This window comes from Vulpes lagopus, chromosome 6 (assembly GCF_018345385.1).
Source record: "Vulpes lagopus strain Blue_001 chromosome 6, ASM1834538v1, whole genome shotgun sequence".
In the NCBI taxonomy this organism is placed as follows: domain Eukaryota; kingdom Metazoa; phylum Chordata; class Mammalia; order Carnivora; family Canidae; genus Vulpes; species Vulpes lagopus.
Window position 1 is genome coordinate 1,950,040 of NC_054829.1, and position 22,770 is coordinate 1,972,809.

At 43.9% G+C, this 22,770-nt stretch overlaps 1 protein-coding gene and 1 pseudogene across 23 annotated transcripts in view; one reads left to right on the forward strand and one right to left on the reverse strand.

The window, feature by feature from the left end:
• Nucleotides 1-22,770, reverse strand: part of KLC1 (kinesin light chain 1) — a 68,573-nt gene that overhangs the window by 26,395 nt on the left and 19,408 nt on the right. For 20 of the 23 annotated variants that reach the window (XM_041758082.1, XM_041758069.1, XM_041758086.1 and 17 more), the window contains exons 2-7: nt 15,182-15,443; nt 12,576-12,806; nt 8,796-8,874; nt 8,078-8,303; nt 1,707-1,794; nt 989-1,090 (exon numbers count right to left, since the gene is read on the reverse strand). In XM_041758082.1, coding sequence (XP_041614016.1) covers nt 989-1,090; nt 1,707-1,794; nt 8,078-8,303; nt 8,796-8,874; nt 12,576-12,806; nt 15,182-15,443 — 988 coding nt within the window. Of the gene's footprint in view, nt 1-988; nt 1,091-1,706; nt 1,795-8,077; nt 8,304-8,795; nt 8,875-12,575; nt 12,807-15,181; nt 15,444-15,835; nt 15,931-22,770 lie in introns of all 23 variants that reach the window. The other 3 variants (XM_041758074.1, XM_041758073.1, XM_041758075.1) reach the window with 1 other exon arrangement.
• On the forward strand, nt 1,804-4,383 carry LOC121492860 (annotated as a pseudogene).

The window sequence follows — 22,770 nt, forward strand, 5'->3', positions numbered from 1 at the left end:
TTCTCTCAACTTGGTGCCTGCCTTTACTGATGTGGTCGTCAAGGAGGCATGCCGCCTGCCTCTCCCTGCCTGCGGAACTCCATTCCAACACTGGGAAGCCATCCCGTGTGCCCCCATGCCTGGACAAGCCCCTCCTATACACACTCCCAGAGGTCCATCCCGGAAGTCTGCACAACCTGTGCCCCAGGGAAGGAGTGGGCATTCTGATTTGTGAATCACTGGCTCTAACCAACCAGGGGCCCCCAAATCCTCTGCACACATCGTCAAGTGAGTGAATGAAGGTAATTATGCATAAATGAACCTGGCAGATCACTGTATAGAGTTCATAGTCCTTAATTTGATACTTATGTGTTCTCCTTGAATTTATCCCCAATCTGCTCAAAATCTGACCATTTTAATTCATAAATATCATGCAGATGATAGCATGAGAAAAATTTTCCTGCATGATTTCATGATGAGCCCCTTTCCCAATTCCCTGCCATATGACTGAAAAATAAACGATCTTGCAGTATCACTGGTAAATAATCACAAAAAATACCAACTTAAAATACTACCCCTAGTCATTCATGGCACTTAACCACCCAAGCGCCCCCTCCTCACTCCTTTTAAACACTGGTCTGAATGAGCTAACCTGGCTGTGTTTTGTGGGCTGCCCACCTTATCCTTCATCAGAGTTATTTTCAGTAAATGGTCAGTCATGATACATCACAGTGGTCGTCATTCCTCAAAACTTAAGACATGACATGTTTAGAAAGCACAAAATGGGGACGCCTGGGTGGCTCAGTGGTTGAGGGTCTGCCTTCAGCTCAGAGTGTGATCCCAGGTCCAGGGATCAAGTCCCATATCGGGCTCCCTGTGAGGAGCCTGCTTCTCCCTCTAGGTCTCTGCATCTCTCATGATTAAATTTAAAAAATCTTTAAAAAAAAAAAAAAAAGGAAGCACAAAATGCTACATCTCCAGACAATGTGCACCCTTCCTTCTCCCGCACCTTTTCTCTGATCTCCAGAGCTCTTTTACACAGCGGCTCAGCCTCCTTGTACTTCCCTCTTTTGCCATAAAGCACTGCAAGGTTATTCAGAGTTGCTGCCACCTACACAGAGAAACAGCAAAGAATGGTAAACACCACAAACCGACAGGACTTCACATCTCACACATTCATTGATACCCAGTGTGCATGGTGAACTGTTCTCCACTAAGTGAAGGAATAGGACTTCAGTTAAAAGCAAAAGAGCAATTCACTATATACAGATTATATGAAATAAATTGGAGAATACTGAAATTAAATAATCAATAAACACAATGATCTTGATTTTTTTTTTAATTTTGCTGGAAGCCACAAAGCCAACCCAAATATAGATCTGTTTCCAAATCCAGCCAGATTTTAAGAAAAAAAACACAAATTCTTTAGAAAAAAATTTACAGAAGTACATGCAATTTGATTAGGATAAAAAAAATATAGTACGTGATCCATTTGAAGTGGTGGTGACAAACAAATTAAGTGTGCACTGGTATATGCTAAACATCAGAGCCACCACTGCTGAAGCTCAGCACTGGTATTGAGTAAGTGAAGACTCCTACCTGTGCCATCTAGTGAAAAGGCAGCTCTTAAACTTTCCCTGTTGAGTTTAATATTAAAATGAGTTGGGTAAAAAAATATATTAGGGAAAATGAAATATAAAAAGAAGGAAAGAACCAGATATACAAACCGCGGGATGATCTTTGCCCAAAGTTTTCTCACGGATGGCCAAGGCATCATTCAGTAGATTGGCAGCATCTTTGTATTTATTCTGGTCTCTAATTTGGAAAACATACATTAAGTATTTTGGATATAGTTTACTATGTTTTTTAAATGTAATTTTGAAATTAAAATAAACAGAAATAATAAAATAAATAAAAGTTAAGCTTTAGCTATTTAAAAAATAAAAGTCAACTATTAAAACTATTTAAAAAGCTTTGAATATAGAAGAAAAAACCTCCACCAATAAACGCAAACTTGGAATCAGGCCTGATAAGCTTCTGAAGTCAGCCCTCCCCCTCTGGGTCACTGGGGTGATACTGCACCCACACTGCAGAGCTACCTGGCAAGCGCCAGCTGCACGGCACAGAGTACGTGAACCAGTCCAGAGGGTGAGCAGAGCTTCACCTGGTATCAAGCAGAACTGATTCCAGCGTCCGAGCCCAAGCTCTTCCAGTTACTAGCTGCAAGGCTTTGGGACATTAAGCAGCCTCCCTCAGTCCCAATAGACCCATCTAGAAAGTATGTTACCTAACTCACAAGAGTTGCCCTAAGAAGCTAAAACATACACTACAAATATACACAATACACTAAGTTTCTTAATCTGGTACACAATTTGCTTGCTGTTTGCTTAAGGAGGAAGAGGATGTTTCTGACTTCAGTAAGACAGAAACCCAGCCCCAGCCCCTGCCCTTGTTGGTTTGTGTGCTGACAACATGACCACAGAAGACTTATTTGCTCTGCAAGACTGAACGCACATGTTCCTTAGCTGCGTCGTATGAGCAGCCCAGCAAGGCTTTGCCCTGCAGAAGCCAGGTTGCCCTATAAGACATGGAAAGGGCTAACGGGCCTCTGCAACCTCTGAAGCACACAAATTCTGGTCATGTGAGATTTTTTTTCTTCAGTTACCCTACTACACATGATAAACTGGCTCAAATATTGTGTAAAACTCTGCAAGCATGACAGAATCTCAAGAACTACTAAAACAGTTAAAACCAGTAACAGCAACAACAGCCTAAAAGTTTATGGTGGCTAAATGAGGCAAAGTGTACTGAGTGCTTCTCTAAACTGTCACGGGCCCTAAAACGTCAAAGGCTACTAATTAATTAGCCAGAGCAGCAGCACTGGTTCTCAGGCGTGGCCCCAAACTGACAACAGTCACCTCAGCTGGAACACACACCAAAACCCAGCCCTTCCCCCAGAAACTAGCAGTGCAGCCTGCACTAATTTAACTAGCCCACCAGGAAATTCAAACTGAAAATGAAAATAAAAATATGCCACCACATGAGTGAAAATCTTAACAGAAAAATGGGCTAAAATAGCAAAGAAAGATGAATGAAACCACATTAACGAGGTACAGGAATAACCTACGCTGCCCTGGCAGGGATGGTGTAGCCAAAGCAGAGTGGACGCCACCTGGCTGAGGAGTACTTTGGCCTGAGGTACCAGGTATAGACTGTGTGGACTCAAATCCACTTTAGGAACTCATCCTTAAAAAATCCAAAATCTCAGACAAAACTCCTAAAGCTGTTTATCAATATATTATCCCCTCCCCTAAAAGCTTCATTAAATGTCCTCTAACACAAGAAAGGTGAGAGGAGTTAGTTACAGGCCAACCCCACGGTGTGGTTCTGAATGTGAATGCAAATATACAGGTAGCTATCCGTATGTTTAACTTTTGATTTACTCAGGTAACTTCTTAGCCTGCAGTGAAGCCCCAGAATCCCCACCGCCCAGCACAAGGGTAAGCATGTGACCACAGGTGCCTACGTGTGATGACAAAAATCCTACATGCATTGCTTAGTTAACTCATTTACAGTAAAAATATCTAGCGTTGGCCAGAAATTTTCAGATTAGTGCATACAATTTTTTTAAGTTTCATTTATTTGAATGATTCTACATCCAACATGGGGCTTGAACTCACGACCCATGAAATCAGGAGTCAGATGCCCTACTGACTGACCCAGCCAGGTGCCCAGTGCATACAACTTTTTTAAAAAACCTTTTGAAACAAAACAGAACATTATCTGTCAAGATTTTAAATGTAAATACCTGTGACTAAGGAATCCCTAAAATAGTTTAACAGTAAAAATATGCAAACTGCCTAAATGTTCATCAACATGGAAACTGTCAAAGAAAGGTCAGAATCATGCCCGAGCCAAAGCACCACGCTGCCCCGGAAGATGGAAGGGCTAACCAAGGGCAGAGCTGCAGATGTGCTCTGAAGGACTCTTTCTTTCTGGGGTTTTGTTTTGTTTTGTTAAGAAATCACTCGTCCTGCCTTTTTGGCTCCCAGAGCAGCGCCATGGTGGTCGGCAAGAACAAGCGCCTTACGAAAGGCGGCAAAAAGGGAGCCAAGAAGAAAGTGGTTGATCCATTTTCTAAGAAAGACTGGTACGATGTGAAAGCGCCAGCTATGTTCCATATAAGAAATATTGGAAAAACACTAGGCACAAGAACTTAAGGAACCCAAATTGCACCTGATGGTCTCTGAAGGGCATGTTTTTGAAGTTAGCCTTGCTGACCTGCAGAATGATGAAGCTGCATTTAGAAAATCCAAGCTAGGGACGCCTGGGTGGCTCAGTGGTTGAGCATCTGCCTTCGACTCAGGGCCTGATCCGAAAGTCCTGGAACCGAGTCCCGTGTCAGGCTCTCTGCATGGAGCCTGCTTCTCCCTCTGCCTGTGTCTCTGCCTCTCTCTCTGTCTCTCATGAAGAAGTAAAATCTTAAATATATATAAAATTCAAGCTAATTACTAAGGACGTGCAGGGCAAAAATTGCCTAATTTCCATGGCATGGATCTTACCCGTGACAAAATGTGCTCCATGGTCAAAAAATGGCAGACCATGATTGAAGCTCATGTTGATGTAAAGACTACCGATGGTTATTTGGTTTGTCTATTTTGTGCTGGTTTTACTAAAAAACACAATAATCAGATTCGGAAGACCTCTTACGCTCAGCACCAACAGGTCTGCCAAATCCGGAAAAAAAATTAAGGAAATCATGACCCAACAGGTACAGACAAATGACTTGAAAGAAGTGGTCAATAAATTGATTCCAGAAAGCATCGGAAAAGATAGAGAAAAAGCTTGTCAGTCTATTTATCCGCTCCACGATGTCTTCGTTAGAAAAGTAAAAATGCTAAAGAAACCCAAGTTTGAATTGGGAAAACTCATGGAGCTTCATGGTGAAGGTAGTATAGTTCTGGAAAAGCTACAGGGGATGAGACCAGTGCTAAAGTTGAACGAGCTGATGGATGTGAACCACCAGTCCAAGAATCTGTTTAAAATTCAGACATTTAGGATCCCTGGGTGGCGCAGTGGTTTGGCGCCTGCCTTTGGCCCAGGGCGCGATCCTGGAGACCCGGGATCGAATCCCACATCGGGCTCCCGGTGCATGGAGCCCGCTTCTCCCTCTGCCTGTGTCTCTGCCTCTCTCTCTCTCTCTCTCTGTATGACTATCATAAATAAATAAAAAAGAAAAAAAAGAAAAATTTTTAAAATTCAGACATTTAGGGGATCCCTGGGTGGCGCAGCGGTTTGGCGCCTGCCTTTGGCCCAGGGCGCGATCCTGGAGACTCGGGATCGAATCCCACGTCGGGCTCCCAGTGCATGGAACCTGCTTCTCCCTCTGCCTCTCTCTCTCTCTCTCTCTCTCTCTCTCTCTGTGTGTGTGTGTGTGTGTGACTATCATAAATAAATAAAAATTTAAAAAAAATTATAAAAAAATAAAAAATAAAATAAAATTCAGACATTTAATGGTGACAAATAAAAACATATTTGTGATGTTTAAAAAAAAAATAAAGAGATAAATTAAACACCAATAAAAGTTAATTAAAAAAAAATAAAATAAAATAAAAAATAAAGAAAGAAATCACTCATCTCTATGAATGGCTGGATTAGTTCACTTCTCTTCACTGAGCCCTTCTCTGTCCTCTCCCTCCACTGTCCCTGTCCTTGCTCGGCTCCCATCTCCATATCCCTGAGATCCTGCCCTGCCTCCAGGCCACGGTCACCATTCTGTCCCATGCACCACATCCAACTGACTTAAGAGACCCAAGCAGGAGGCTGCTTACTCCCCACAGCAGCCCAGCACTGCCCGTAGGCCTCCACGGTCAGGCCCGGCTTCGCCCAGCCCACCTCTTGTAACTGCTCCTCAGGTGCTGTCAAGCTTTGCCCAACTATATTCAGGAGCAAACACACACAACATCCTTTACCATCTCCACTTGCTAAAATCCTACTCACCCTCTGAGGCCCCACAAAGTGCTCCTCCCATGGTTCCATCAATCCTTCCCTTATCCTCTCAACTAAAAGGAATTTTTCTGTTCCATGAATACTTTTGTGCTATTTTATTAACAAGAACCCAGTCCCCCTGTTTCTATAATTACATATGAATGTAAACAGCCTACTTCTAAACAAGGTCCTAAGTTCTTTGGAGAATGCTATTTTGAGCGCTTCGTGTCTGCCAGGCAACACCACGTGTCACACGCCCTACGATACTCCCCTCAGACCCCTGAGTGAGCACTGTAATTGCCTTCATTTTAGATACAAGAAAACTGAGACTCAGAAAAGGTAAGGGCTCTGGACAACCTCCTGCCCTGTGGCCATCTAGCAGAGATAAAACCTCAATTCTCCTGACTTTTTTTTTTTTTTTTAATTTTTATTTATTTATGAGAGAGAGAGAGAGAGAGAGAGAGAGAGGCAGAGGGAGAAGCAGGCTCCCTGCACCGGGAGCCCGACGTGGGATTCGATCCCGGGCCTCCAGGATCGCGCCCTGGGCCAAAGGCAGGCGCCAAACCGCTGCGTCACCCAGGGATCCCTTCTCCTGACTTTAAAGTCAACATTCTGGGATCCCTGGGTGGCGCAGCGGTTTGGCGCCTGCCTTTGGCCCAGGGCGCGATCCTGGAGACCCGGGATCGAATCCCACATCAGGCTCCCGGTGCATGGAGCCTGCTTCTCCCTCCGCCTGTGTCTCTGCCTCTCTCTCTCTCTGTGTGACTATCATAAATAAATAAATAAATAAAAAAAAAAATTAAAAAAAAAAAAAAATAAAAATAAAGTCAACATTCTGCTTTCTGCTTGAGGACAGGAACCATGTGTTCATCTCAAGGGCCTCAAGGGAACCAGCCCAGTCTTACCTATACTTAGGTGTCAGAAAATGCCAAATGGGGACAATCAAAGCAATGAAGAAACATGAATCCTTTAATCCCAACCCACAAAACTGGAAGGGCCACAGCAAACCAATCCTGCCATGTAACTTCTCCCTCAGTCCCCACTTACCCGTACCTGCTCTATTTCAGGTGAGTTCGGCTAAATAACACACACTAAGAGTTCCAACATATCACTCCCAGTGCCACAAGGGCAAATTCCTTAATTCCCTTCAACATGTTCACCAAGGCTCCTAAGCAAGGAAGCATGCTAGAGTGATGTGACAAGTGGGGACACGGACACAAACTGGTCCCCAACTTTCAGGGACACTATTCTGGAAGAGAGAACAAAATTCAAATACATCCTCCCTCCCCCCTACACATACACCAAGCCTAGTGAGCAAGTGCTCTGGGGAGCAGGAGGGTCAGAGGGCAAGAGAAAGCTAAGACTCAGAAAAGAGAGAGCACTAACAAGGCCCTAGGAAGGTATGAAGGCATTTATGGACAAAAGAAACCCAATACACAGACTCAAGAGTTTAGTTCGGCCAGATTGAAGGATGTATGTGGGCTATAAGGCTGACCTGGGTTGTTCTGGGCAGCATCTGTTCCACAAGTCGGTACCTTTGCTATAGTGCTTGCTAAATATTTTTAATTTAACCCCCTGGCTATTTGAAGAGAAGTGACCAACGAAACTGGCAAAGTAAGCATATACTGGTTTGTAGAAACGTATTATAAGGGAAAGTTCATTAAAAAATACCATCTAGGGGGATCCCTGGGTGGCGCAGCGGTTTGGCGCCTGCCTTTGGCCCAGGGCGCGATCCTGGAGGCCCGGGATCGAATCCCACATCGGGCTCCCGGTGCAGGGAGCCTGCTTCTCCCTCTGCCTGTGTCTCTGCCTCTCTCTCTCTCTCTCTCTGTGACTATCATAAATAAATAAAAAAAAGAAAAAAAAAAAAAATACCATCTAGGGCAGCCCGGTGGCTAAGGGGTTTAACGCCGCCTTCAGCCCAGGGCCTGATCCTGGGGACCCAGGATCAAGTCCCACATCAAGCTTCCTGCATGCAGCCTGTTTCTCCCTCTGCCTGTGTCTCTGCCTCTCTCTTTGTGTGTCTCTCATGAGTAAATAAATAAAATCTTAAAAAAAAAAAAAAAAAACATCTATAGGTAAAACTAGTGGATAGAACGAAAGTACTAACCTGTACACCAAGGCCAGGATATTTAGCATGGTGGCCACATCTGGGTGGTCATGGCCGGAAGTCTTCTCCAGATCCTCCAGGGCCTGCTTGCAGAGCGGCACAGCCACCTCATAGCGCCCCTGGGAAGCGTACTGGATGACCAGGTTGTGGAGGGTACGCAGCCGCGCTGGGATCTCATAGCCACCCTGCTGCGCAGCTGCCGCCGCACTGCTATGCTGCTGTTGGACTGCACAAAGTTTCACTTCAGATGTGCTCAAAGGACATTATCCAAACGAAATCATTTAATTAGACCTTTCCTCTCTAGCTTTGGTCCCGGCTGGCACCTGGCCCCTACACTGTGGGTGCCCACCTACCACCCCCCCCGACAGGCTGGGTAACATCAGTAACTTGTCAGGGTGCGGTGATGTGCCCCATGGTGCAGTGAGACTCCTCCCAGCACCACATATATTCTGCTTTTCCACTCGGTAAGAATCCACAGATGACATGTGGATTGTCTGTGCGCGTCCCTGTTTTGCAGGGGCTACTCTAACATACTATATCCCAACAAGAAATTATGTTTATCTTGGGAAACACTAGGCAATCCCAGGGTGCATGTGCCCCTGGGAGGTAGGCATCATGCACTGAGATGTCCACTAATTATGGCAACTACAGTACAGCAGGACAAACCACCTTCTGCGTGTATGTGCTGTCATTCAACTGCTCCCCCTCACCAACTTACTTCCTTGACCGGGGTCGTCGTCATCATTTGGGAAAAGGTCATCCAGAGGCTCTTTGGTGGAATCAGTGTCTTTGTCCTCCTATAAAACCAACCCAGGATAACTTTAGCCTTACAAGTACTATAACTCTTGAACTGAAAATCTTCAATATAAATATCATTTTAATAAAATCTTAAACAAGATAATCTGTTTTTAAAATGAAACAAAGAATTGGGGCAGCCCGGGGAGTGGGGCTCAGTGGTGTGGTGCCACCTTCAGCCCAGGGTGTGATCCTGGAGTCCCGGGATCGAGTCCCGCGTCAGGCTTCCTGCATGGAGCCTGCTTCTCCCTCTGCCTGTGTCTCTGTCTCTCTCTATGTCTCTCATGAATAAATAAAATCTTTAAAAAAAAAGAAATTAAACATAGAATTAACCACAATTTGGCTTATCCATCAATTTAGCAAAAAGTAATAAAAAGCTTGCTAGATTAGAACTCAAACTCAAAATGCAGGCCACAGGGATGGCCAACAGACAGACCATGCTGGCATTTCCATCCCTTAGATTCTTCAATACATGCTGAAGAAGTTCAAATAGAAAAGGGAAACTCCTGCATTTTTTTTTAAATAGATTTTTATTTATCTGAGAGAGAGCACACAAGCAAACATAAGCAAGGGGCAGGGCAGAAGGAGAAGCAGACTCCCCGCCGAGCAGGGAGCCCTATTCAGGGTTCAATCCCAGGACCCTGAGATCATGACCTGAACCAAAAGCAGATAGATGCTTAACCAACTGAGCCACCCAGGCACCTCTGGGAAACTCTTACTTGAAATAAATTTTATTTAGAAACCAAATATGTCAAAACAGACTACACTGGCCCATCTCCAACTGCCACAGAACTAGAGGGCCCCTTCCTTGCTCACCATCTCCACCACAGGATCCCTAAGAGCAGTCTGAAACCTGCCAACTTTTTCTTAAGATTTTATTTATTTATTTATTTATTTATTTATTTATTTACTTACTTACTTACTTTACTTACTTACTTACTTTACTTACTTACTTACTTACTTACTTACTTACAGAGAAAGAGAGAATCCCAAGTAGGCTCCACAACCAGTGCAGAGCCCAATGCAGAGCTAGATCCCATGACTCAGATCCCCTGAGCTCAGGACCAGAGTCGAAATCAAAAGTTGAATGCCCAAATGACTGAGCCACCCAGGTGCCCCTGAAACGTACTGGCTTTAAGTCTGTGACTCGAGTTTCCCCACAGATATCCTACTGGTACAGGGGTAAAAAGCATGACTGTGGGCAGCCCGGGTGGCTCAGCAGTTTAGCGCTGCCTTCAGCCCAAGGCATGATCCTGGAGACCCGGGATCGAGTCCCACGTCAGGCTCCCTGCATGGAGCCTGCTTCTCCCTCTGCCTGTGTCTCTGCCTCTTTCTCTGTCTCTCATGAATAAATAAAATCTTTAAAATAAAAATACAAATCAGAGTATTAAAAAAAAAAAAAAAAGCGTGACTGTGTACACAATGCAGAGAACAGACAACAGCTAGAAATCAGCATCGCTTTAGGGCAGAAAACATCACTTGCCTCTGGGGGGGTAATCTGAGAATACACAAGGTCACCTTGATAATATTTCTGTCTGGGATGTAAGACTTAAATATGCTGAGAGACATGAGACAAACCCAAACTGAGGAACAATCTATGAAGTAACCAGTTTCTGTAATCTTCAAGAATATCTATGTCATGAAAGGCAAAGAAAGACCTTTTTCTTTCTTTGAAAAGATCCTGTTTCAGATGAAAGATGGCCAAGGAGAAGTGACAGCTGATGCCACATGTGACTGTGAACCAGACCCAGACACAGAAATAATGCCATGAAGAGTTCCACTGAGAAAGGAGGACAGTGCAGAGGAGACGAAGACTGTGCCTATGTGAAATAGACTGACTTGAGCGGGCCCCAGATTCCACAGGCACATGTCCCCATGCTAGGGAAACATGCCCAGCAGCGGCACAGGAGTGCAGCATGAGGGACACCACCTACTCCAATGCGGTTCAGAACAATCACTGAGGTACATCTCGAAAGGAGAGGCAGAGTTAGCTCACTGTTAGCACTCTTCTCTAACCTAGATATTTTTTCAACATAAAAAGTTCTAAAAAAAAAAAAAAAAAAAGTTTTAAAAGCTCTGATTCAACCAGACCCTCCATCATCCAGTATTATATGGGAATCACTGGCTGGCATCAGTATCTTCATTTATTCTTATTCTCACAGGAGTCTATAATTATAGGTCTTTTAAAACCAAATTCAAAACAAAAAAAACAAAAAAAAACAAATTCAAGAGGAAATTACAGTAACCCTAATAAGACAGGGTGCTGTGGACTAATGCATCCCGCCAAATACCATATACTGTAGCCCTAGCCCTCAAGGTGATGACATTTGGAGGTGGGGCCTTTAGGAAGTAATGTGGGTCAGATGAAGTCATGTGGATGCGGCTGTCACGATAGGACTAGTGTATTTACAACGAAGAGGAAAAGACATCAGATCTCTCTCTCTCTCTCTCTCTCTCTCTCTCTATGCACGCACCAAAGAAGGCTGTGAGGATACAACCAGGAAAACAGCCCTCACCGAGAACCTGATCGTGCCAACACCCTGATCTTAGAACTGTGAGAAATGAGCCACACAACTATGGTATTCTGTCCAAGGGTTCAAACTGATTAAGACATGTACTCTGGTGGTGTGAGAAGTAACATTAAAGGAGACTGCATGGAGGACATATAGGAATTCTCTTTACTATCTTTTCAACTTTTCTGTGAACTTAAATTTTTTTTTTTTTTGTGAACTTAAATTTACTCCAAAAAGGTTTTAATTGTTTTTCAGTTAACTGAATCAGATATAAATGGTGGATGAAAAATAATCAAGACTGAGATGAACATCCAAAGAGAGCCAATAGAAAAAGGAGAAAACCAAGATCCTTAGGGAACATTCCAAAAACAAGGTAAGGGAAAAAAAAAAAAAAAAAACAAGGTAAGCTAGTGAGACTAAGGAGGAAGGACACACAAGTGAGGTAGCAAGAGAACCAGGTGGTGTCCTAGAAGCATAGGAAAGAGTTTGAAAGAGGGATGCCTGGGTGGCTCAGCGGTCGGGCATCTGCCTTCAGCTCAGAGCATGATCCTGGAGTCACAGGATCGAGCCCCACATCGGGCTCCCTGCATGGAGCCTGCTTCTCCCTCTGCCTCTCTCCCTCTCTCTGTGTCTCTCATGAATAAATAAAATATTACCCCCCCCCAAAAAAAAAAAAAAAGAGTTTGAAAGAGAAAAGTCAAGATCCACAGCAGGGCAGGCTACAGAGTTAGTCCCGGTCCGGATTACGGATGACTAGATGGGATGCACACTGAACTGAGGGAGAGTTCCAGCAGCACAATGAATGAGCCTGGAAGCCAGACTCAATGGGTTAAAACATTCAAGAGATCTCAAGCTGGAACAAACCTCATCAAAAGCCTCTTTGCATTGTACCTTACATTTACAAAGTATTTTTACATTTTCTGACCACTGTTCTAAAACAGAAATACATATGGCAAGGCATATGCCATATGAAATACGGCATATTCAGTGGTATGAAATACAGAAATACATATGGCAAGAATTTGTATGATTTGCCCAGGGACTAGGTCCCAAGACCCATAACTTCTGGTCTTGCTCAATGCAATCACTAGAGGGGAGAGGAAAACACTGACACAGCTTTACTAAAATAACCTACCAACTATAACACGGTTAACTGTCAATACTGCATTCCTACCCTACTGTACACTTACGGATGGAGAGATGTCATCATCATATTTTTTTAACTGATTCATGAATTCCAGATGCTTCTTTTCCTCCTCCAGTTGAGCCACAGACTGCTCACTTTTCTGTAATTTCTGCTGTGTATTGGCCAGTTCATCCCGCAGCCACTGATTCTCCTGGCACAGCCGACGAACCTGTGCACGTAGTTTCTGTTTCTCGGACTCAACAGCATTTAGGTGATTGGACAAAGCCATCATAACCTGGAAAGACAGAAACGTTGACAGCACTGCAGCGTCCATTCCACACATCTCACCTCCCACATAGGCAGTCATTCTATGCTTGCAGCTCTAGCTTATACTTGCAAATATGTGCTCCAACACAGACAAGTACAAACACCAATTACCTCCCTTTCCACCCTGTGTTGGGCCACACAGGGGCATGATAAAGAATAGCACATGCTCAGAACATCTACAGAAATGATATGCTGTTCTTCTGTTTGACAGCATCTTAGATGGACTAGGAGTGGACACACGGCTACTCTTCTGACAAAACTGTGTATTTTTGCTTTCTATCTAGGTAGCTCCAACATAATTTCTCAGAGACCCTTTCCCATGTGTAAGAGTGTGTGCACAAGCATGCATATGTGTATAGAGGGCCGGTCACTCTGGGAGGGGCTGGTGATGGAGCCAGAGAATGGCATACAGACAAATCTGTGATATTCCAAAGTAAGGGAAGAAATTTTTGTAGCAAGCCAGCTAGTCAGAATGCACTGATGCATTCATAAGCTTAGGCTGACATCACAAACTCTGGGGAGAGTCTCAGGGATCTGTCTATGGTGCACCAAACCTGCCTGAGGCATCAGCAAGCTCCTAGGAATACATGAACAATAAGAGCTGGGCAAAGCTGGCTCCAGTATGTTCTCTCTTTAGACCATGCAACCGCCCTTCCCTCTATCATCCACCTATGTTTCAAACTTAAACTCCAGAAGGTGAGGTTCTTTCCTCCTTTTCTTAACCGTAGTATTTGTCAAACTAAAAAGTAAGTCTATATGCATATCACTTCTCAGTAACAGAATCTATCATACGATACATTCACAAAAATCAAAGTTCTACAATTAGGTCTGTCACATGGTCTGGATAAAGAACTAAAATCAGAGTACTGTGGAGTAGAACAGTACCCTCTACATGAAAGAGAAATTAGTGACCCCATGGCCCTACTATGCTTCCTTCATTCGGTGTACATGAGGAAAACCTGGGGGGCACAGTCAGTTAAGCATTCAACACTTGGTTTCAGCTCAGCTATGATCTCAGGGCCCTGGGATGGAGCCCTGCATCAGGCTCCACTCTCAGCAAGGAGTCTGCTTGAAATTCCTCCTCTTCCTCTGCTCCTCCCGTTCATACTCTCTAAAATAAAGAAATGTTGGGCAGACCGGGTGGCTCAGCGGTTTAGCGTCGCCTTCAGCCCAGGGCGTGATCCTGGAGACCCTGGACGGAGTCCCACGTTAGACTCCCTGCATGAAGCTTGCTTCTCCCTCTGTGTCTCTGCTTCTCTCTCTCTCTCTCTCTCTCTCATGAATAAATAAAATCTTTAAAAATAAATAAAGATAAAATTAAATAAATGTTAAAAAAAAAAAAAAAAAGGAAAGCTAAGAAAGAAGCCAAATTCTAGAGTATATGATTTTACCCGAAGTGTGCTAGCAGAACCAAATTTGATCAGGGGATTGGGTTACCACCTAGAGGTTTCTTTTCTTTCTGTTTTAATTAATTTACTTATTTTAGGGGTGGAGGAGCAGAGGGAAAGGCAGAATCTCAAGCCGATTTTCCCACTGAGCCCAGAGCCTAAAGAAGCAGGGCTCGAACTCATTACTGTGAGATCACAATCTGAATCAGACACTCAACTGACTATACCGCCCTGATGCCCCCCACCTAAATGTTTCTAATTTTTCCACCACTATGTCCTGCATGATAAAAACAAAGGTTTAGTCAAAGATATATAGCAATCCACTCTTGGAGTACTGCAGAGACTATTAGCTGTTGGCCAATATCCATGCTCTCTTCTTTCTTAGGCTCTAGAACAGGGAACTGGAAGTGGGCAGGGCAACATTCCCCAGTCTCCCTCACTAGGTGTGACCACAGAACCAAGCCCTGGCCAAGGAAATGTAAGCAGTGCTGTGTAGCAGTTGGAGGAAGTAAAGGAAGGAGGCACACCCTTCCTGTCCCTTCCTGTCCTAGAATGGGGTCAGGTGACTGCAGCTGGAGCTCGTGGTCCAAAGAAAAGGCTGTGTGTGGTAGAATGTAGAGGCCCAAGTATCCCTAGTGATGCTGCAGCTAAGCAACCTGCCTAGGGCAGCCTACCTCGCTATTTCTCCTATACATTTCTATGACGTTTAAGCCACAGCTTTTGTTCTTTGATACATGCAGCCAAATCAAACCTGAAATGACAAAGTTACCTCTATTTTGGCTCTTTTTAAAATTTAGACATGACTAAATCAGTCATCATTTATAGAACACGCAAACTGATCTGTTATTCTAGAAATATCTTCCCTCTAGTTTAGTTAAACCATATATCTCAATGAATTTTCCATTTCTCCAGACTGTCAAGCTCCTGTTCTTATCTGAGGTGACTTCACTTATACCTGTGCCTCACTCAGGCCAAGCTCCAACATTTCCAGTGACTTTCGGATCATGTTTGATTTCTCTTCCACCAGATTACTTTCGTCATCTTTCTTCAAACACTTCAGTGTCTCAAGTAAACTTTGTAAAATGGAATTGTGCTCATTCTTCAGAGCTTCCAGGCCCTGAATCACTTGCTTTGTCTTAGAAATAATTTCATCCTGTGTAAGCTTCTCCAACTTGTCTTCCTTTATATACACCATCGTGGACATGTTGTCATACATTCTAGAATGGAAAAAAGAAAACAAATTAGGTATCTTATCACAGATGTAATTTATTTTACACCTCTAATAAAATACACTGTGTGAAGACTTTTAAATTAACATTTTTATAGGTAAATAATAAATGTGTATGTCTGTGACTTGTTGAAATACTCTATTTCTCTTTTCCCTTTGCAGACCAATTTAATTACTTTTATGCCTTAGGCCTGAATTCTTTTTAATGGAAGAAATGACAGCAGTTGAAATTAATGCCAAAGATTAAAAGCAGCAAAATATTCAAATGGCACTTCTAAAGCACAAAGCCACAGTGAACAAAAGTTCCCTGAATGTTTGCAAGCTTTTACCCCCCCTTAATGAAATGCGGAAGGGACAATAAATTCTTGGTAACATATTTACCAAAGCCTTGAGAAGTGGTCACAGTTGGAAGAAGGAAGAAAACCAGCAAAGGAACATGGGAACAATCAGAGTAGCAGGAGAAGGACTAGGTCCGTCTGAAATACGGTAAGAGAGTGACATGAGCAGGATCATCAGTACTGTAAAGATGCACAGAGGACGAAGGCTAGGCATGCCTATATGATCAGATTAGCCGAGGAGCCATCAAAATTTCATGAAATCATAGTGTCTGGAACTGCCTTTAAAATACCAAAATGAGGTGATCTCTGGGTGGCTCAATGGTTTAGCACCTGCTTTCAGCCCAGGTCATGATTCTGGAGTCCGGGGAGCAAGTCCCACGTCGGGCTTCTGCATGGAGCCTGCTTCTCCCTCTGCCTGTGTCTCTGCCCCCCCCTCTCTGTGTGTGTCTCTCATGAATAAATACATAAAATCTTTTTAAAATAAATAAATAAAAATAAAATACCAAAATGAGGGACACCTGGGTGGCTCAGTGGTTGAGCATCTGCCTTCAGCTCAGGGTGTGATCCTGGGGTCCCAGGATTTTATTAAAAAATAAAAAAAAATACCAAAATGAGAAGGATGTCTGGATAGCTCAGTGGTTGAGTGTCTGTTTTAGGTTCAGGTCGTGATCCCGGGGTCCTGGATTGAGTCTCGCATTGGGCTCCCCGCAGGTAGCCTCCTGCTCCCTCCTCTGCCTATGTCTCTGCCTCTCTCTGTATCTCTCATGAATAAATAAATAAAATATTTTTAAAATAAAGTAAAATACCATAATGAGAAAGAAAAAAGAGAGGGGCATGTAAAAGTGTCAGCAAATTCACAACTGCTGAAACTAAGCAACAGGTCTTTGTATAACCTCTCTAGGTTTGTGTATGTCTTTATTTTTTTATTTATTTTTTTAAAGATTTTATTTATTTATTCATGAAAGACACAGAGAGAAAAGAAGCTGAGACACAGGCAGAGGGAGAAGCAGGCTCCATGCAGGGAGCCCGACGCTGGACTCGATCCTGGGATTCCAGGATCACGCCCTGGGCCAAAGGCAAGAGCTAAACCACTGAGCCACCCAGGGATTCCCTTGTGTATGTTTTTAAATACCATAATTAAGTTTAAAAAGATAAAGGCCACAGTGAGCATTCAGGTGGCCTCAGGGAACCATCAGGGCACCCTTCAGGGACTGAAGTCAGAGTACATGTCAGGGTGATTTCCTTTAGAGCACTTACTACTACTCAAAATCTGTTTTCATGTATCGTCTTATATTCCCGTGAAGGTAAGTAAGCTCTATCTAAAAGGCAAGGCCTCTATCTTGTACCCCACTAAATCTCAGTCCCCAGGATAGTGCCAGACTCTGGCCAACTGTGTGGTGAAGGCCCAAACTGACAGATGTTCACAAAGGGAAGCAGTGTCCAAACACTGACTACAAGTTCCAGGACTTGGGAGTAAAGGCTCCAAGTAGTCGATAATAAGATAATGTTAGTAACTGTACACGAAGTTTCACAGTGTGTGTGTGTGTGTGTGTGTGTGTGTGTAACAACTAAAGAGTTTTAAAGACTAAATTCCTTTTGAAATTTAGAGGCATTTAGGGATCCCTGGGTGGCGCAGCAGTTTGGCGCCTGCCTTTGGCCCAGGGCGCGATCCTGGAGATCCGGGATCGAATCCCACGTCGGGCTCCTGGTGCATGGAGCCTGCTTCTGTCTCTGCCTATGTCTCTGCCTCTCTCTCTCTCTCTCTCTGTGTGTGACTATCATAAATAAAAAAATAAAAAAAAAAAAGAAATTTAGAGGCATTTAGACTTAGACTATTCAAAGAGATCCATCTCTGTACCAAACAAAGCCCAGAAAACAACAAGAGGTACCTGATAGTCTGTATTATCATTAGGTTTGTTAGGTATTTATTCAGTTTATGGCTCCCCAACCCCACTGCAAAACCCAGAAGAGGGGGCACCTCACCGTCTTGTTCAGCCCCATAGTCCCAGCCCGTCACACAGTAAATGCTAAATATATATTTACCGAATGAATGAATAAAACATTTTAGGAGCAGCTTCCAATGAACACATTTCCATAGCATGAGGCTAAAGTGCTAACCTGGGCATGACCTAAGGTTCCTACAAGTGAAGAAGAATCTCCAGAATTGGTGTCCCTACAGAAAGGAGGAAAATCAAAATGAAGGCCTCCCTCTCCACCTTTGGCAGGGATTTCCAAATGATAAAACATTTCGTTCTTTCCTTTCCCCAACTAGAAGATACAAGTGTTTTACTAAAACTCCAAGCTAGGGCGGCCCGAGTGGCTCAGCGGCTGAGCACCTGTCTTCGGCTCAGGTCATGATCCTGGAGACCTGGGACCTGGGATCAAGTCCCACATCAGGCTCCCTGCATGAAGCCTTCTTCTCCCTCTGCCTGTGTCTCTGCCTCTGTGTGTGTGTGTGTGTGTGTGTGTGTGTCTCATGAGTAAATAAATAAAATCTATAAATCAATCAATCAATCAATCTCCAAGCTAAGGCCTAGAATGCAGGTGGCCAGGGACGTGCAGGCTAACAGAAAATAAGCTAGCCAACAGGTGCACCAAGAGCTAAAGGCACAGTGACAGGAACTGCATGAGGGGAGCATGGAATAGGAGAGGACAGCAGGCAGCTCCTCTAGAGAAGAGAGGTCATCCACATGGGAGACACCAGTCCTGAGGTGAGCCCATCCTATCAAAAAAGCAGATCTCTTCCCGACAGGAGTGTGGAGGGCATTGCCAGCCACGGAAGCAACCAGCACCAGGCCAGGGGTATGAGAGCAGCCACTGCCCCGAGCAGCTGCTTCAAGCACTGTGAGTGAGGCTCGCGGTGACAAGGCTAGGACAGCTGCCCTCTGAAGGCAGGAGACTGCGGGGAGGTTGCAGGGTCCTGGCAGGGAGATGACAGCATGAGCACAGCCCATCAAAGATACACTGCCCTTACTTCCCCAGCCCCCTGCCAGCATCAGTCATGCCTCTCCTTGGAAAAGCAGACACCTAGCCAGCAAATTCTTAGTCTTTTCAAACAATATTAAACTCAGGGGAATGCAAGGGAGAGTCTCTAGACTCTAACAAGAAATGAGAACAACTTCATTACTCAAACCACCTGTTTGGCATGAATGCCGAAGAAGTTACGTCAATGTAAGATTGAATCCTGTCCATTCCTCAAAAAGTTAAAAATAGAACTACCCTATGATCCAGTAATCACACCACTGGGTAAAAAACTTTATTTTTTATTTTTTTCTCCCACCGTCCCTCCCCTCCAGCAACCCGGTTTGTTCTCTATAGTTAAGAATTTCTTATGATTTGTCTCCCTCTCTTATCTCATTTTATTTTCCCCTCCCTTCCCCTATGATCTGGGTTTGTTTCCTAAATTCCACAGAGGAATGAAATCATTAAGTATTTGTCTTTCTCTGACTTATTTCGCTCAGCATAATACCCTCTAGTTCCATCCATGTCAATGCAAATGACAAGATTTTTCTCTTTTGATGGCTGAGTAATATTCCATTATATATACACCACATCTTCTTCATCCATTCATCTGTGGATGGACAACTCGGCTCTTTCCATAGTTTGGCTGTTGTAGACGTTGCTGCTATAAACATTGGGGTGCAGGTGCCCCTTAGGATCATTACATTTGTATCTTTAGGGTAAATACCTGGTAGTATAATTACTGGATCATACAGTTCTATTTTTACCTTTTTGAGGAAACTCCAGACTGTTCTCCAGAGTGGCTACACCAGCTTGCATTCCCACCAACAGTGGAAGAGGGTTCCCCTTTCTCCACACCCTCGCCAGCGCCTATAGTTTCCTGACTTATTAATTTGCTGAGTTGGATCTCCCTCCTTAAACCCCTACCCACTGAAGCAACTTCTTCCCTCTAAAATAAACAAAATATATTTGCTATCTCATCTACAAGGTAACACTTCAAATATTGTATTACAGGCTGAGGGAAATCCAGATCTTCCATTTCCCAAGCTTATACCTCATGCCCTCAAGGATTTTAGACATACAAGGTCTCATACAAGGTCTGTGACTCTTCAATCACAGCAGTTTCCATGCCCCTCTATCCAGGTCACCATCAGATAAATATACCTAGGTATGCCACTTCCCCAGAGGGAAACCCACAGCAGCATATAAACGGGTTTATACTGTTCCGTATCTCTCCATTTCTAGACTATACATCTACTCCATTATAACCAAAGGTAGGCTATATTAAAAAATAATCTTAAAAATTATTAATTTTAAAATTTAATTTTTTAACTTTTAAATTATTATTTAAAAATTAAACGTTGGGGGTACGCCTGGGTGGCTCAGCAGCTGAGCGTCTGCCTTCAGCTCAGGGCGTGATCCCAGGATCCCGGATTGAGTCCTGCATCGGGCTCCTTGCGGGGAGCCTGCTTCTCCCTCTGCCTGTATCTCTGCCTCTCTCTTTCTCATGAATAAAATCTTACAAAAAAAATTTTTTTAATTTATTTATTCATGAGAGACACACGGAGAGAGAGAGGCAGAGACATACGCAGAAGGAGAAGCAGGCTCCATGCAGGGTGCCCAAAGGGTGACATAGGCGGAAGGAGAAGCAGGCTCCATGCAGGGTGCTCAACGTGGGACTTGATCCCGGAACTCCAAGATCATGCCCTGAGCTGAAGGCAGGTGCTTAACCACTGAGCCACCCAGGCGTCCCCCCAAAAAATTTTTTAATTTAAGAAAATAAAAAATTAATGTTGGAGGCACCTGAGTGGCTCAGTCAGTTAAGCATCTGCCTTCAGCTCAAGTCGTGATCCCAGGTACTAGGACTGAGTCCCACATGGGGACGGGCCTGCTAAGCAGAGAACCTGCTTCTACCTCTCCCTCTGTCCTTCCTCCTGCTTGTACTCTCTGGCATTCTATCTCTCTGTCAAATTTTTTAAAATGAATGAATGAACCAGCACTAGAGCCAACGCATCTGAATCCAAGACCTTTTTATTCCCTCGTCCATTGTGGGACCTTTCAAATCCACTGTTCAACAGGAAAGTTATTATGGCCTATTATGCTGGATATCTCAGATTCAAATCACCCTTAACATAATCTGTCCTTTATGCCAAGACTGAGGGCTTTGGTTTTTTTTAAAGGTATCTCTACACCCAATGTGGGGCTCAAACTCACAACTCCGAGATCAAGAGTTGCATGCTCTTCCAAATGAGCCAGCCAGGTGCCCCAAAGATTTCTCTTAATCTTCCTATTTGACCGTTTGTTTCCTTCGGAGTTAATTATCTTGATTTCATTTCCCTTTTAAGTTGGTGCTAATTCACCTGCATCTCCAGCACTTGTCCCTGTTCACTTGTCATCTCCAGCACTTGTTGGTGCAAAGCTCTGTCTTCCCCGCGTTGAACCCTGTGCCCCACAGTCTAACACTGGTGTGTTACAGCAAGTGAAAAACTCAGTCTTGGGGTTCCTGACTGGCTCATTTGGAAAAGCATGTAACTCTTGATCTTGAGGTTGTGAGTTTGAGCCCCACATTGGGTGTAGAGATTACCTAAGCAAACAGAGAAATCTTCAGTGTTAACAATCAAATCCTGCTAGGGATAACGGACACTGACAAATTTAGAGTGGACAACTGTGTGCAACGAAAGGTTGATGCTTTAAAGTGAGAAGTATGACAGCCATGTCCGCTGAGGCATGACAAGGGACCTGCAAGAACTTGAACTGGACAACACAACAGAGAAGCCAGAGGACCCAACCTTCAACCACAACCTGGCATGTAGAACACCAACAGCCAGGCCTTCACTTCCTAAGGGGGAGATGAGAGATGCAACCAGCTCAAAAATAGAAACAGCCTCTCATTCAGTGAAATACTTACTGAGCACCAACTCTATCTATGCCAGACACTATTCAAGGCACAGAAGGTACTCTTTACCAAAAAACTACTTTTGAAGGAAAATTAAAATATTGTGGTGACACAGAATATCCTACATGTTCCCAGGGAGTCAGAGTCAAGTAGACAGAATGAAAACAATCAGAATAACTTCAGACTTCTCAAGGGCAATACTGGAAGCAAAAGGCAATTAAACAACTGCCTCTAAAATTCTGAAGGAAAATTATTCCCAATTTAGAATTCCATAGCTGGTCAAACTCTCCCATCAACCATTGGAATAGGGAAATAAGATTTTTAAACATACAAGGTCTCAAAAACTTCTACCTCCTGCGCATAGGAAGATGCACTCAACCAAAATGATAAGAAGAAAACCTGAGGGCGCCTGGGTGGCTCCATCAGTTAAGCATCTGCTTCTGGCTCAGGTCTTGATTCCGGGGTCCTGGGATTGAGCCCCATGTCGGGCTCCCTGCTCAGCAGGGAGCCTGTCTCCCTCTTCCTCTCCCTGCTTGTGTTGTCTCTCTCCCTCACTCACTCTATCTCAAATAAAAGAAAGAAAGAAAGAAAGAAAGAAAGAAAGAAAGAAAGAAAGAAAGGAAGGACCTGAGAAAAAAAAATGAGAAGAAACCACAGACTGCGAGGCACAGGGTTCACTGTACGAAAGACAGCCTGGGATCCCTGGGTGGCGCAGCAGTTTGGCACCTGCCTTTGGCTCAGGGCGCGATCCGGGAGACCCTGGATCGAATCCCACGTCGGGCTCCTGGTGCATGGAGCCTGCTTCTCCCTCTGCCTGTGTCTCTGCCTCTCTCACTCTCTCTGTGTGACTATCATAAATAAAAAATTAAAAAAAAAAAAAGAAAGACAGAGCTTCGCACCAACCCAGGGACAAGTGCTAGATATGCGGGTGAATTAGCAACAACTTAAAAAGGAAATTAAATCAAGATAATTAACTCCTAAGGAAACAAAGAGGAAAAGTAATAATAGTTTATTACTCAGCTCTGGCATATATACAGCCATAGAGATAAAAACAGTAAAGACTGATCTAAACAAAATTAAAATTCTACTGGAAGGTTATGGAGATGCAAAGGATGCACCTG